The sequence below is a fragment of the Colossoma macropomum genome, unplaced genomic scaffold (assembly GCF_904425465.1).
Source record: "Colossoma macropomum unplaced genomic scaffold, Colossoma_macropomum, whole genome shotgun sequence".
NCBI lineage: Eukaryota > Metazoa > Chordata > Actinopteri > Characiformes > Serrasalmidae > Colossoma > Colossoma macropomum.
Genome location: NW_023494798.1, coordinates 9,650,557 through 9,666,236, shown reverse-complemented (window position 1 = coordinate 9,666,236; position 15,680 = coordinate 9,650,557). Strand labels below are relative to the sequence as shown.

Here is a 15,680-nt window from a genome sequence, read left to right as displayed (position 1 = left end):
CAACACACATTTTTTTTCAGTTTTTGACATAATTTGAAAGTTGTTGTCCTTCACATTGTGTGTAACTTTCATGATGAATGGACCAAAAGAAACAGCCCCAAATTACTTGGATAAATGTCTGGTTCCATTGACTTACATTAAAAGTAAAGTATTTTTTTCCTTCTCCTATAAAGTTACCATTTTGGAAATACAAGGTTTTCTTCCGACAACAGCGACATATTCAGGTGCCCCTGAAGGCCTTGATTACCTGGATCATGTGTGATAGATTAGGGTTGGAGCTGAACTTTGCAGGGTGGTAGATCTCGTGGACCAGGATTGGGCACCCCTGGCTTAGAATGAGCCTTTCACCTGTATGTAGGAGCGGGTTCTCTTCTAACAGAGGCTGCCATGTTTCTATAGCAGCCTGGAATGGGCAAACCAAACGCCAGCACCTTGGCACTATAGCACCAGTTGGAAGACGTAAAAAGAAGAATCAGTGGTGGCTGCTGGTGCTGGCTAACCATTTTATGTTGTGAGACGTTTGAGAACCCAAATTTTGACAATTGGAGGATCATACTAATTATTTAGCACAAGAAAAAGCAAGGGAGGGTGAATCCTCGCCATCAAGGAAGCGAAAACATGAAGAAGCAAAATGAAATGGGGACAGGTTATGGCAGAAAACCTGATGGCTGCTGTACGTTCTACTACGCGTTAGGAAAGGGAGGGGTGAGGGAGGGGTATTCAGATGGTTGCAATCTGTAGCCTCAGCACTAGATGCCACTTAGACTTACACACTGCACCTTTAACCTTAAAAAGAATAATAAAAATATAGATCATGTCAAATTAAAATTAAAAAAAGCTATTTGATGGAAAACAAGTGTTCTTAGCCTTTTTCACAGCGTGACCCTTTTTTGGTGTTGGAAATATTACACGACCCCCTCGGTTGGTGTAACCAACGCAACAAACGTTGCTTCACTGACTAATTCCTTTCACACTGTACAGTGCAACCCATGCTTTTTTGAGGAGGTGGCAGGTAAGCCTGAAGCAGAGCTCTCTGCCTGCTTTTTCTCATGAACAGACTCTTTCAAAGAAGAGTGCAAGACTTTGATGGCTTCTTCTCCTTAAGTCCCCGACTTGACTCTTTCCTGTTTGGGTCATTAAGCTCGTCAAAGAGTCCGCTGTCAATCATCTCCTGTTGCCATGGAATTGGCACTGCGCCAGTGCTGAACTCTTTGAAAAACTTTTCATCATCGCCATCAAACTCGACCCCTTTGACCTCAGAGAAATCCCGGATGTCCCCCATGTCTTTGGCATAGACGACGTTGGGCTTGGGTACCCAGGGAGGCTCGATAAGCCCCGCCTCCAGACGAGGAAAGCTGATGGATTTGAAGAACGCATGCTTTCGAGGGTCGTCCCTACTGTATGCAAAAAAGGTAAATTAGGAGCTTCGTTAGGTTATTACAGACGTAGGTACTCAAGGTCAGAGCAGTTCAGCAGCTGATTCAAAGAAAAAGAGAATACTAGAAAAGTAGTAGTAGCGCCAAATCAGCTCACTTTAAGGTCAAACTGACTACAGGGAACTAATCACATCGTATAACAGTATAGACCAATCACGCTTCTGCATATCTATTCCTACTAAGGCATTTTAGATGATTTAGATGAACGGAGCTGCGGATGATTCTAAAGGGACTGAGGAAACTGTATAACATTGATAGCAACATTAATAATAAAATTAGCATTCATTCATTTATCAATCCATTCATCAATCAATCAATCAATCAATCAACCAACCTCTATTTAAACTCGGAGAACATTGAGGGTGACCATCATTTACAATGTTGCCGAGTTGATACAGGAAAAAGGATTGATAATGTGTAAGAACATAGCAAATAATAAAAGTACATTTAATAAAAAAATGACTCAAATCAGGTAAGTATAAAAAAATTAAACATTAACGATAAAAAATACATGAAAATACAGTAAAAATATAAAACAATAATTAAAACATAGCTAAAATGTAAAAGTGAATAAAATCAAATCAAAATAAAATAAAACAAAAGGAGGATTAGATCAAAAAGTAAACTAAAAATTAATTAAAATGACTAAAATAATAAAATAATCATAAAATAAGAATAAGAATATTAATAATAACAAATAAACTAACAAATAAATAATAAAAGAATGAAATTAATAGTAAAACATCATCTAATCCCAGGTGTGCTTGAGCCCATTGGGCAAAAATAAAGTTAACATTTATGATATATTTAATATTCAGAATTCTTCAGATTCTAAAAAATGACACCACAAAAAAATACTGTTCAAAGATTTAATAACTCATTGTTTACAAGATATTTTAAAATATTGAATGAAACATCTAAATAACACTTTGGTGTCTGGTTCATAATATTTACTGTGCAAAACTCATAGAACACCTTTCATTTACATAATTTCCAGTCAAAACAGTTATTATTCAGTAAGTTATTCATTTTTCAGAGTCAGGAAAAAAGACTGAAAAGGTATGTTTAACAGATGATCACCCATCAGCCTCAGCAACTAAATATAATATCAATTTAGTGTGTCCACTTTTTGCCGTTATTACAGCTTCATTCCTTTTCAGGAGACTTTCCTTCAGTTTCTCAGAGAAATCTGCAGGCAGGCAGGTTTTTCCACACCTCCAAAGTTCAGTCGTAGAAGCTGGTTGTATTTTCTGCTTCTCACAATCCAAATAATACCAAACATATTCAGTGATGCTGAGGTCTGGACTCTGGGGTGGTCAGTCCATTGTTCCTTTTTGTCTATTTCCTACACATCCTTTCAGACCCATAGCGCTGAGTTGTCTTCTCACAGGACAGAACAACTTCAGGTCCAGTGCAGGAGTGGAACTTGATTTTCTCTCAAAGATGAAAGCTTTAAATACTGTTTATCTGATGGGGGCAGTGTTGGTGTCTATCAGGTCTTTTACTGTTGTTGGGAGTCCCATTTTCTCTGTATCTCTGAATCACTGAGCTCCTGTTTGTGTTTTATTGATTTTCTTGACTTTCCCATCTGTATGCAAGTGCACTATTTTATATCTAATCTCCTGAGAAAAATCTCCTGAAAAAAGGAATAACTTCATAGCACTGTATACTGTACAAGTTATTGTTGTAAAAATAACTGATTTCAAACTTTAGTGTATGTCTAACCATACTTACACTGCATAAAGCTGAACAGGGTGTTTATATGTATCTGAATATTAGAGAAAGATGTTCTAGATTGTATTTATTTTTTTATCGTCATGTTATATATACACCAAGCCTCTCTCCAGATGTCAGAATTCTCTAATGTTAGTGAAAAAAGTACAAAATCTAAGTTCATCATAAGCAAAGCACTGAGATCTTGCTGGCTTTTACCTTTTTTTCCCATCTTAAATAAATAAGAGACTGATAAAGCTTACATCGTCACTATCGTCTCGCAGATGCTGTTAGTGTGGCAACATTTACACAGCTGCATACTGACATAGGCTGCGCAAAAAAAGGCACAGCAAGACGCTTTTTTCATGGAAAGATGCTTTTAACTTTAAAGTTTCTTCAAGGCTTCTTTAGTAAAAGGAACCATGAGTTCTATATAGAACCATTTCATGCTTAAATGGTTCTTTGCGTAGTGACAACATTCTTCAGATTGATGAAGAATGTATCGTGTGTGGTTCAGAATAGTGCCATTTCTGGAAATACTTCTTTATAACGCCAAAAAGATTACAGGCCTGACATCATAACAATAGCAGAACCCTTTTTGGTGCTATATAGAACCATTATTTATCTCCTATCTAGTCAAGCTCTCCCCTAAACCTGAACACCTCCGCCCCAGAAACGAAATTCTACACCATTGCCACAGCTGTGTAATCAAATCCAAGAAAATCTTATTGAATCAGACGGTATCTACCAGAACTGACTCAATCCAATAAACTGAATGTTTCGTTTTGAGTCTTATTCTTATTCATAACAGGACAGCATGATGTTCTCCAGATGTTACCAAGCCCCAACAGTATTAGTCATCCACTTTGCATAACATGGCCGTGACTGATGAACATGCGTATGTTCCCCACATTTCAATGAATCAGACTGTTATCAGATTATAAGGAGTAATTTACCATAACAGCAAATCTCCTGCCCAGTGAGAGCCGCAACTGAGATCATTCATCAGGTCCATTTTGCAGAAAAGTGACCTATGTTACACAGTGGCTAGGCTAACAGCCAAGTATGTATATTACCCCACCTGTCAAATCACTGCTCCTGTTTTACCCGTCCATAATTATGTACTTTTTGCTTTCATTTAATTCTTTTCCCATCCATCCAGTCTCCCATACGCTGCTATTACTGTTCCATAAACTTCATTTACCCTAATTTTATTTAATTGATCATTTAATTATTTATTTATCCACATATTCTTAGTTAAAAATACATGCTGAAACTTATATACCTTATATATATGTTCATAACAAATTATAAGAGCTCATAAGTTGTATTTGTCCGCTCTAAGTAAAGTGAAACGTACTGTACTAAAGCCTCCTCCAGTGTTAAGAGTGAGGCTTCAAGTTGAAGTATTTACTGAAGGATTTACTGAAACAGTAAAACATACACAATAAAGCACATTACAGGCTTCAAATGTCAGAGTTTAAACTAGTGCTGCCATCAGTGTTTTACCCAATGTGGGAAAGTCAATGTACACCACCGTTAGCTTGGTGCTAACTTAACACTGCATATCCAATAGAATGCTAGCAGAAATTAGCTTTACTGTAGTGTATGTAGTGATGATACACAGTGAAGGGTTCTAGTGTTTGACGTTAGAACCAGTGAGAGAACAAATTACAATGACAGCACTGTACTATCTCACCTCTCCCTCTCCAGGCCTTCACAGTGACTTCATGCTCAGTGTGATGTCAGAGGGGGTTCAGGAGAGGGGCTGATGGGTACTTGGTTTGCTGTGATGTAATGTAGTGTTTAAAGTGGGAGCTCTGGTTAAGAAAAGCACATTGTAGCAGTAATTCTAGCCTGGACAGCCTGTTTGGAGCATCTGAATATTCAGGACTGAAGATGCAGCCCTAATAGCACCAGCACTGAGAAATAAAATACTGGAAATCACAGGGTATAAATAAACTCTCCAAGCTGGGACTGACTTCTTTGGCACTGACAGTTAACACTAGTTATAATGCATTATATTAACAATTCATAATGTATAATAACCATGGCTATAAAGTGTATTTCAGTGCAACTCATTTTTATAAATATATTATAACCACGTTTATAATGCCTTATGAATGCATTATAACATGTTATAAATGTGTTTATAGATGCTTACAAACGTCACATTCATAGAAATTGTTACCAGAAAATCTTTATAAAAGTCTGTCTCGTCCAAACCCCAGCTAACAGGAAAGAAGATTCTCATACAATTTACCAAACAATACAGCCAAATGTACCTGCTGATTGCAGAATTACATTATCTGATACTGTGCCATAAATATGCGGGCTACAATATGTTAGGAGTAGGTAACAAAATACAGCTTTGAACTACCATTAATTTCTCACCTAATCACTAATATAGCCAAATATGGAGCCTAGAGCCTAAACTGAGCGGCTACTGGAACAAGGCCAAAGCATGCCAAGTTATACAGGATGCATTTTCCAATCATAATCTGTTAATTACTCTCATAAACTCTTGTGTCTTGTACAGAGCGAGAAGTCTATGGCCAATCACAGCTGTTCTGAGGTCAGCTGAGAACCAGTCACTGTTGATTGTGTAGACACAAATTTCTAAGGACCTCTGTCATTGATGGCTGCTGGCAACAAACCGAAGGCTTGAGGCAATTTTGGATAGCAATTGTAAGAAGATAAGGTGGAGCTTGGCTTAGAGCGCAATGATTTGATTACACAAATAACACAGCAACAACTCTCACAGAAAACAAATCTAATGTCACTATCTTAAAATATGCGACTTATTAAATATTATTTTCCCATTTGATTGAATAGGCCTGTGGGGGCTACGTCCCTGAGTGGGCTACCGCATTATCAGAAAAGCATTGTTTCCACATTAAATATCATGGTTGGAGATACTTGAAATACTTGAGGTTTTACTGAGGTCCTCATAGCTGGTTACCACATGCTAAGTTAACTAGACAACCTCACATTTCTGTCTGCTGAGTGGTTCACTGTTGCTGGAAATTACTGATAACAGACTCAATATTCAAATTTAGATATTGAGAGAAATGATGGAAAGTGAATTCCATCTTTTCCTCCTCAACAGTATGAAATGCTGCCACTTACTTGCAGCCTAGTCGTTCTTCAGGTTTCTTCTTCAGGAAGAGGCTGATTATGTCCTTAGTCGCAGCATCAAAGCCCTTATGATTGAACTTACATTCGTCCTCCAGGGCCCTCCGTGCTACCTCTTCCTTCTGGACCTTCTCCTTGTAGTCCTTGAAGGGCAGTCGGCCTGCAACCATCTCGTAGATGCTGCATCCCAGAGCCCACCAGTCCACTGACATACGATACGGCTCCTCCTTCAAAATCTCAGGAGCCATGTACCCACTGGTGCCAGCCTGGAGTGGATGCAGGGTTGAGGGAGTGAGTTGGAGTAAAACGAAAGTCGTGAAAAGAGTGTCTGATCAGTATCAACTATCTGATCAGCTAAATTGAAATGCCACCCTGACTGAAATGCTCCACTCTTCTAGGAAAAGATGAACACAACACAAACTGTGCCCCCTAAATTGCCCTGCTTTCAGATGGATGGATGGATGGATAGATAGATAGATAGATAGATAGATAGACAGACAGACAGACAGACAGACAGATAGATAGATAGATAGATAGATAGATAGATAGATACTTCATTTCCTGAAGGAAATTTAGCATGGATGGATGGATGGATGGATGGATAGATAGATAGATAGATAGATAGATAGATAGATAGATAGACAGACAGACAGACAGATAGATAGATAGATAGATAGATAGATAGATAGATAGATAGATACTTCATTTCCTGAAGGAAATTTAGCAAAATATTAGTGGCTATTTGCAGTCCAGGCCAAAAAGTTCCTCATAACTCCAGCATGAACGGGCAGAGCTGTAGGCCAGATCGGTGGATAAATGCAAATATGTTGGTTTTCTTGACATCACAGAATCAATGAATTCAAAACAGGCTGTCTTTCAGCTGTTTCCCCATATTGATGGTATGAACCGTGGAGGGAACAGTACTTTTTGAAACATCAACAATGTTCTATATCAAACTTTTATTTTAAAGAAGCAATGAAATTTTGGTTTTCCATGCTATTGGCCTTTTAATTTCTTTTTAATGTCATGGTGGTACACAAACATCACTGTGCTAAAAATCTGCCACAAGACCTCTGCACATCTGCACATCTGCAAAAGACCTGATATCAATATATTAACATCAAATAACATGTAGTCAACTGCAGAATTCTTGGAACTCCTCAATAAACTGCACAAAACAGTCTAACTGAAAACAGTGTAAAATAAAGTATACATATAATTATTCAAATGTTCCTCAAAATATGTGGAGAAATTTCATACCATTTATCTAATAGAAATCTTTTCTACATGAGCATTTTATTTTAAGAATAGTGCATTCTTTCAAAAACATCTAGGGCAAAATTATGGGCACCCCTAAATAATATTTTAAATGTAACCAAAGAAATTTTCATCTTTGGGAAAAAAAAAATATTCTTTTTATCGCTCCTATTCTCCAGGAGTTTGTTTGTCTTTGTTGTCTGTGACCATTTCCAGCTTTCCTGGGGTACAAATATGAGGTTATACACATGCAAAATCATTTTGTCATCCATCAACATGGGTAAAAAGGAACAGCTGTCAGTGCAAATGAGACTGATTAGGAAATGAGTATGAAAAAATAGTAATTAGTTGAAAATACAGGTAAGCACCACCAGGATGAAAAGCATGGAACAACTGAAAACAGGACAGTTCTCTTGTATGTCGTTATTAACAGTGGTTCAGGCTGCAAGAGCAACAAGAGCCTCTGTCAAGGGTCAAACTATTAAAACTGGCAGATTGACTGCACTGAGAAAAGCAGGCTCTGCTGCTGAATTCACTTGTTTGAAGTGGATCATCATAAAACTTTGTTCCCACCAGCAACAAACTGAACCAGGCATTGGAGGCAGACCGAGATCGACATCCGAATTTTTGGTGGACTGGACCACGCATCAGCTGATACCCGAGTACGAGTGGAGTGTTTACATTTATCAAAAATGGACTGGACTAAGGAAAAGGCTCTATGTATATTCATATCAAACAAGGTAGGTGAAAGCAGTCTGAGTCTCAGCTCTAATAGTCTCAACTACCACACTATTGTGAAGTCCTCTTTGAGTGGTCTGGCCCCCCGGGGTTGGGAGCCCACAATTTCGATTAAATAGTGAAGGTCAATCCAGACTCCTCTGCATCCCTCTGTGTGTATGTGCGAGTGTTTGTGTGCATTTCTTGGAAGCAGAAGGTAATATCTAATCAGCTGATGATCGATTTTAGCCACTTGAGATTACGGACGTTCAGAGATCCTAGGACTTATGTCAGGGCTCCAATCAGATTTCTGTCAAAACCATCTCCGAGTTGCCTTGACAGACTAAATCCGCTCAGTGTATGACATCAGGAACCAGTTTTGCAGAAGATAACCAATCGGGTTTTGGCTTCTGAGTTGGATTAAGTCCTGTTTCATTGGCTGATTGAGGGTTTTAATTCAATCCACATGGCAGAATCTGATCAGATAGCTTTTTGAGGCCCTGTGTGTATCAAGCATGTCAGTATAGTGCTGATAGAGGCATCTTCATAATTAAGCAACATGAGAGGGAATGCATTATCACAAATAACATCACGGAGGTGATTTAGTCGCAGGCACAAGCCAAAGCTCTGCAAAATAAAGAGTAAAGTAAAGCAAGGAAGCACCAAACATTGTGTTTTAAAAAAGTGCTTTAGTATTAGTTATTCCTGCCTGAAGACACAGGAGCCTTTGACATTACAGATATAGCAAATATCAGGTTCAGCACAGTTTTTTCAATATTTGCCAGATTAACTTTAATGGTGTTTTTTTTTCAGTCAATGGCTCGCATTTCACAGTCCATCTGTCAAAGCTGCTGACCGAAAAGCTTGTTTAGTGGCAAGGACAGGTCCAGAATTTGATGTAGATCTGCTATCACACTGACTAAACAAGCTGCAGATACAAATTTCATCTTATAGATGTTATCTAATGTTGCCATTACCATGTCATGCTCATTTTGGTAGAAAAATTTAATTGTGTTTCCATGACGTAGACTACCATGATTAGGGGCTGCATCCAAATGAGCAAGATGGAAAGATTTAACTTGGGTTTTGCTTTAAGTAGAGATATCTTTACTGTCATTTTTAAACCAGCTTTAGATTAGGCATTTCAGAATGTTGAAAGCAACCTTCAGAAAACTATACACCAAGCCATGGTGCCAATCGTTTATCACTGATGACTTGATACATCATTGTTTATTCGAAAAACCCTTGGCCCCCATTTTCGCAATATCAGCTTTAGCGATACGCTAACTTTTCCCATCTCATCCTATCTTAAAAACCCTTTGTGATATTTGGGTGTTTTTTCAAATTATGGGCTTTTCTTTGGTTTGTTTTTTTGCACATTTTCAAAATTCGCAAAAACCTGCTGTTTTCTGCTTTTGTATGTGCGAAAGCAGAAGCTTAGTTACTGTTAACTGAAGCATTAAGAATGCTAGCTATTGTGAAATAATTTTGCACAGATAACAGACAGGTAAAACACTTCTCAACCAATCAAATTGTGTGGAACTATGCAAATTGTGTGGAACCTGATGCAAAGTCAATATAGCCTTAATGTCTTTGCATATATTTCCAATTTTATATACTAAATCAATATGATTTCAAATTCGAAAATGAAGCTGTATGTGTTGTTTAAGGTGGGCGAGAGGCAGATGGTTGGTGGTGGACTCTTGTGTACAGTGACCACCGTTTTCCTACAATCCTAATATCACACAGGCTCATCTTTGAGTCGAGATGTAAACATTCACCTACATCCAAACATGCACTTATAAACTATTGTGTAATTGAAGTCCAGGGTAAAGCTTGTAAATTCTGTATGTTATTTCTATTATTTTTCCTTAATATGTATACATTACGTGTCCAAAAGTTTCCAGACACCTATTCTAATGAGTGAATTCAGCTACTTGCAGTTCCGTTGCTGACACAGGTGATCATTTGCATATACACAGTTTGTACAGTCTCTGTAGAAAAGCACTGCTAATAAAAGGGATGCCCTGGAGCAGCCGCGGACACACCTGGGGTCACCATGACCAATGCCAAACATCAGCTGAAGGGGTCTGAAGCCTCCCATTACTGGGCTGTGACCCCCAAATTTCCCCCTTTAGATAAACACTTCTTAAAGCTTTCATCGTTAAGAGACAGAAGGAAATAAAGCTTCACTCTTGCTTCAGTTTTGAAATTCTGAAAAAATTCTCCAAATATTTCTGCCCATCCTGTGAGAAGACAACTCACTGCTCTGGGCCTGAAAGGATGTGTAGTTGTCAACTAGCTATTATTATTATTATTATTATTATTATTGCGAAAAGGAAGCAGAAAAAAGAGGAACATTTGTTGTTCTCAGAACAATCGACTGGCCACCCCAGGTTCAACAGCATTTAATGTGTCTGAACTTTAAAAATGACAAAATGCAAGCAATGTCTAAGACTGAACTTTATAGGTGTGGAAAAACCTGCCTGCCTGCCCACACACCTGGACCCACCCACCTGGACCAACCCACCTGGACCAACCTGTGTCTAAGCATCCCAAACCTCATCCCTCTCCCCATTCCTCACCTTCTGGCAGATAGTTTTCCCACCGGGCAGCTCTACGGCGAGCCCAAGGTCCGACAGCCTGCACTGGCCCTGACTGTCCAGCAGCACATTCTCTGGCTTCATGTCCCGGTAGGCGATGTCCATGGCATGGAGGTGCAGGAGGCCGGCAGTGATCTGAGCCGTGTAGTAGATGACGCGGTTCAGCTCGATTCCTCGCTCGCCCAAGTTATAGATGTGATACTTTAGGTCTCCTCCGTTCATCAAACTCATGACCAGGCACAGGTGGGTCTTGGTGTCATACGCGTATGCCAGGTTGACCAGAAAACGGCTGTTCACCTTCTCCAGGATGCGCTTCTCCAGCATGGCCATCGCCCCCCCACCTTTCTTTTTCAGACGCTTTTTGTCCAGCTTCTTGCAGGCGTACATCTGGCCTGTGTTCTTAACCTGCACTGCGCAAACCTTAAGAGGAGATAATGTCATTATTGTGGAATCATTTCACTTTCAACTATGTGGCTTACATTACATCATGCAACCAGCATCATATGAACCCACAGTACACTCCACACAAAACAACGGCCTGCTGACAAAACAACGGCCCGCTGACGGATCCTAGAATTATGAAAACCACAGCAGGGGGTCGAGCTTTTTCCTACGTAGCCCCAAAATTGTGGAATCATCTCCTGACCTCTGTTCGGGACTCAGACACACTCTCTACATTTAAAACTAGACTCAAAACTTTTTGTTTGCACAATCATTTTGCTAATATCAGTTGTTGCACTATTAACTGACTAATATCTCTCCATAAACGGACCTGTCCTGTTAATCTCTCTCTCTCTCTCTCTCGCGCGCTCTCTTTCCTTTATTTGAGTCCCTGAGCGACATCTGCCTGTGTCACCACATGGGAGCCAGCAGAGCTGCTAGAGTCACCAGAGCTCATTCTCCGTTGGTTGGTCTGCACCGTTTTGACCACCATGGAGCTTCATGCTGTACAAAGCTGTGCAAACCTCACCTGCATGATCTGACCCTCCTGCTGCTGCTGCTGCATAAACTCAAACTACCTTTTTAACCATTGCTTCACCTGTTTTTCCCGTTTTGTATTCTAATATTTTATTCTAACGCTGTTTGCTGTCCGGTGTCGACCAGAGGAGGATGGGTTCCCCTTCTGAGTCTTGGTTCCTCTCAGTGTTTCTTCCTTTTGCTCTTAGGTAGTTTTTCCTTGCCACTGTCGCCATTGGCAACACTTATGGGGGCTCAGACCCGGATTTTTCTGTAAAGCTGCTTTGTGACAACACCTGTTGTAAAAAGTGCTATAAATAAACTTGACTTGACTTGACAAGCCATTGTCCAGTTCAAATTCAAACCATTGGTTCAGAATGAAAAGGTGATTGTTGACTTCCTCACCAAGATGGGATCTTCATTGTTCCCATTGTTTCAGAGGAGTCAGATGCTCTAAAATAGTATATTCACAGCAGGGCCTGGCTGGCAGGCCATGATCAATAGAGATTAATCCTCATTAAAACGAGGAAGACATTCTTCTATTATTCTGTCAGATTAAGATACTCCTTTGTGTTTCATCCATGGCTTCAGTCAGTGACCTTGTAACAGCATATCCTAATGCTGTTTGAATATGCTGTCACATACTCACAGATGAAAGCTGTGGTTGAAATGTGAAGGACTGTATTATGTTCATATAACTAAGAGATTAAAAATGGAACAGTAGCTCAGTTGTGTTGTAGAGATATAGAGTATCGTGCAAAATTCAGAGACCACCCTTCATTTATTTAATTTCTAGTTGAAACAGCCATTACTTACTCACAACTTATAAAACAATAAGTTATTGTAACGATTACACCTTCTTGAGCCATCAATTTAGCAATACTGGTTTTTGGGTAGCACTGTCGCCTCACAGCAAGAAGGGCCTGGGTTCGATTCCCGGCCAGGTGACCAGGGTTCTTTCTGTGTGGAGTTTGCATGTTCTCCCCAGGACTGCGTGGGTTTCCTCCCACAGTCCAGAGACATGCAGTCAGGCCAATTGGACATGCTGAATTGCCCCTGTGTGTGTATGTCTGTCTGTCTGCCCTGCGATGGACTGGCGACCTGTCCAGGGTGTATCCTGCCTTCTGCCCAATGACAGCTGGGATAGGCTCCAGCACCCCACCGTGACCCAGAAGGATAAGCAGTTTAGATGGTGTGTGTGTGGTTTTTAAATCAATCATATAGAATTCCAAGCACCACAGAAGAACTTGTCTCCACAGTCATGTGTAAAGGCTGAGGCCATATCTTGAGGTAAAAAAACACATTTTTCTGCAATTTTAACTGTAATAATCTATACATGACTATGGAATATATGATTTAAATGACATAAAGAAAACAAATGCCAAATAAATATTATACAATATATAATGCAGTTGTCCCCAGGAGTCGTGTCACTGGTGTTACTGCATATCAAAAAATCTCTTATTTTGAAATAAAAGCCACACTGATGCCATCACCTCGACTTATTTTCACCTGTTTTCTGAGGATCTATGAAGAAAAGCACATGGTGAGTCCACTGTGTCTTTCACTTATCAGAGATTTTCCCATTTAGCTCATGATTTCATATGAAGCTTTTAGCTGAAGTCACTGGTGTGACCGACTTTATTCTGAGGTAACAGTGAAAAAATAGAATACAAATGGATTAAATTCCATATTTTAGTGGATATTCCATGATTGACAACATGTGGTTTGATGCTCTGTAGCTGTTTTTTTGTGCTTCGTTCATTAAAAATGTCTCTGGTGTATTATGTGTAACACCAATGAGGATCAGTAACACCAGTGACTCCTATGGACAGATAGAAAAGTGGACGTTTCTGTAGAATGTACATTTCAACAACTAAACATAATAAAAGTTTTTTCAGTATTTAGTGTGTTCACTCTCTGCCTTTATTACAGCTTCAAGAAGACTTGACTTCAGTTTTTCAAAGAAATCTGCAGGGATATTTTTCCACACCCCCAAAGTTCAGTCTTAGAAGCTGGTTGCTCCTCATGATCCAGTCCATTGTTCTTAGAACACCAGCAGCTTCTTTGTTTTATTTTCTTCTTTTCTATTTATTTCCCTTTTTCTTCACAGCTACTAACTTCTCACAGTGGAATGATTGACAGAAATGCCTTTGGATTTTTTCCCTCTAGATTAAATATAGAAACTTTTTTTCTGAAGGTGACAGTTTTGGTGGTCTTGCACGGTTGTTAAGAGTCCCACTTTCAATATATCATTTTAAATGTTGAACTCCAGTTTTGGAGTCTGTTTTTCTTTTCACTTTCCGCTTCAAGTGAATTTTTAATTGGATTATTTTGTGTAATCTCCTCAGGAATACTTTCTAAAAAAATCAATAATTTGTACTTCATGGCCATTTTGACTAAAAATCAACGAAGGGTGGTCTCTGGCTTTTGTATAGTACTTTATATAATACCCCTCAGGGTATTAGTTAATCTTATTACAGTAGAATAAACCGATATTAAAGGAATTAACCGACTGCATGGTTGAGCCAAAACATGCTGGCGTCTTTACTAAACTTATTTTAGCAAAATAAGTAAAACAAGTGAAAAGTAACATTGATCTGAATATTTCTGTGCAATTTTATTAGATTTGAAGTCTTTTACAGAAACCGGCACTTTGATATAAAGACATTTTCAGATCTGTGAACGCCAATGAGGATTTCAGAGTCTGCTAGACCGAAAAATGTATGTGACAAGAAAAACTGGAGAAAGCCAAAAGCAGACACTAAAACAGAGGCGTCAAAGAAGGAGAAAGAAAACTCACCTCGCCAAACCCGCCTTTTCCCAGAGTCCTGAACTCGTAGAAGTACTTCTCTGAAATTGGCTGCTTCTCATACGCCTTCCACTGGACAAACCTGTCAAAGAACAAGCTGGTGTGGAACTCGGTGAAAGGTTTACCCTTCAGAAACTCCTTAGTGGCATCCTTCACTTTCCCCATCATGACCTCCTCAAAGTCCTTCTCCGAAACTGCCTTGCATTTATCCGCCACATCTCCGCTCAAGTAGGAGAGGAAGCTGCTGGATTCGGCTTTACAGAACTTGTTCGTAATGTTTTGCCTGGCTTTGTCCTTCGATCCCGACTCTGCCAGGTCCCACTCGTTCAGCTCATCCAGGAATTCAGCCGCAGCTGCATACTCCGGCTTGGAGGCCAGGAGGAACTGTCTGAAGAGCTTCTTCCCGATGGGCTGCCTTTCGCAAACCTGCTCAAAGTCAAGGGGAATGGATGAACGAATTGCTGCACACTGCTCAGGTCTGGGCAGGAGGAGGCTCCGCCGGCGTCTCCTCAATTCCTTGTCATCTCCGCCTTGGGCATTCAGGTAGGCCGTGTTGGCCACCAGGTTCTCAAGTCCCCCCATGTCACACATGGCTGCAGGTCAGTTTGGAGCTCCTTATGTGGAGCTACAGTGAAAATGATCGAGAACTAAAGGTACACACCGCAATGCACCAGAAAGGGTCAAGAGATTCTAAATCAAGTAGAAAAACTACTAAAGAAACCTTTAAATGAAAGAATTTTTTAAAAGATGAACCTTTTTAATGTTTAAACAACCCACATCACTCTAGACCAGTTAAAACTTTCTCCACAAACCGCATCACCAAGCCAAGAACCTTAATTTAACAGTGTACCTTTTATGTGCGCCTGTCCTGGAGTTTGAGAACAGCTTTGAGTTCCACCCAAGACTAATAGTCTGAAGCTACTCTGCATAAGAGGCAAGTCCTCTCAGTGCCACTCACGTAATTGCTCATGTAGAATTAAGACCTTGGCGAGGGATTTTCTCCTAGGTAAGTGTCTTTGTGAGCTTATTTGTTGGTTGTGGGTTTCTTTA

The 15,680-nt window shown here is 39.7% G+C and overlaps 1 protein-coding gene across 1 annotated transcript; it reads right to left on the bottom strand.

Moving 5' to 3' along the window:
• Positions 1-1,063: 1,063 nt before the first annotated feature.
• grk7b (G protein-coupled receptor kinase 7b) lies at positions 1,064-15,221 on the bottom strand. The gene is made up of 4 exons (XM_036585145.1): positions 14,622-15,221; positions 10,844-11,281; positions 6,279-6,550; positions 1,064-1,397 (listed from the first exon to the last, which is right to left on the bottom strand). Exons 1-4 carry the CDS (start codon positions 15,219-15,221, stop codon positions 1,064-1,066), a joined length of 1,644 nt encoding a protein of 547 aa, XP_036441038.1.
• Positions 15,222-15,680: the final 459 nt, after the last annotated feature.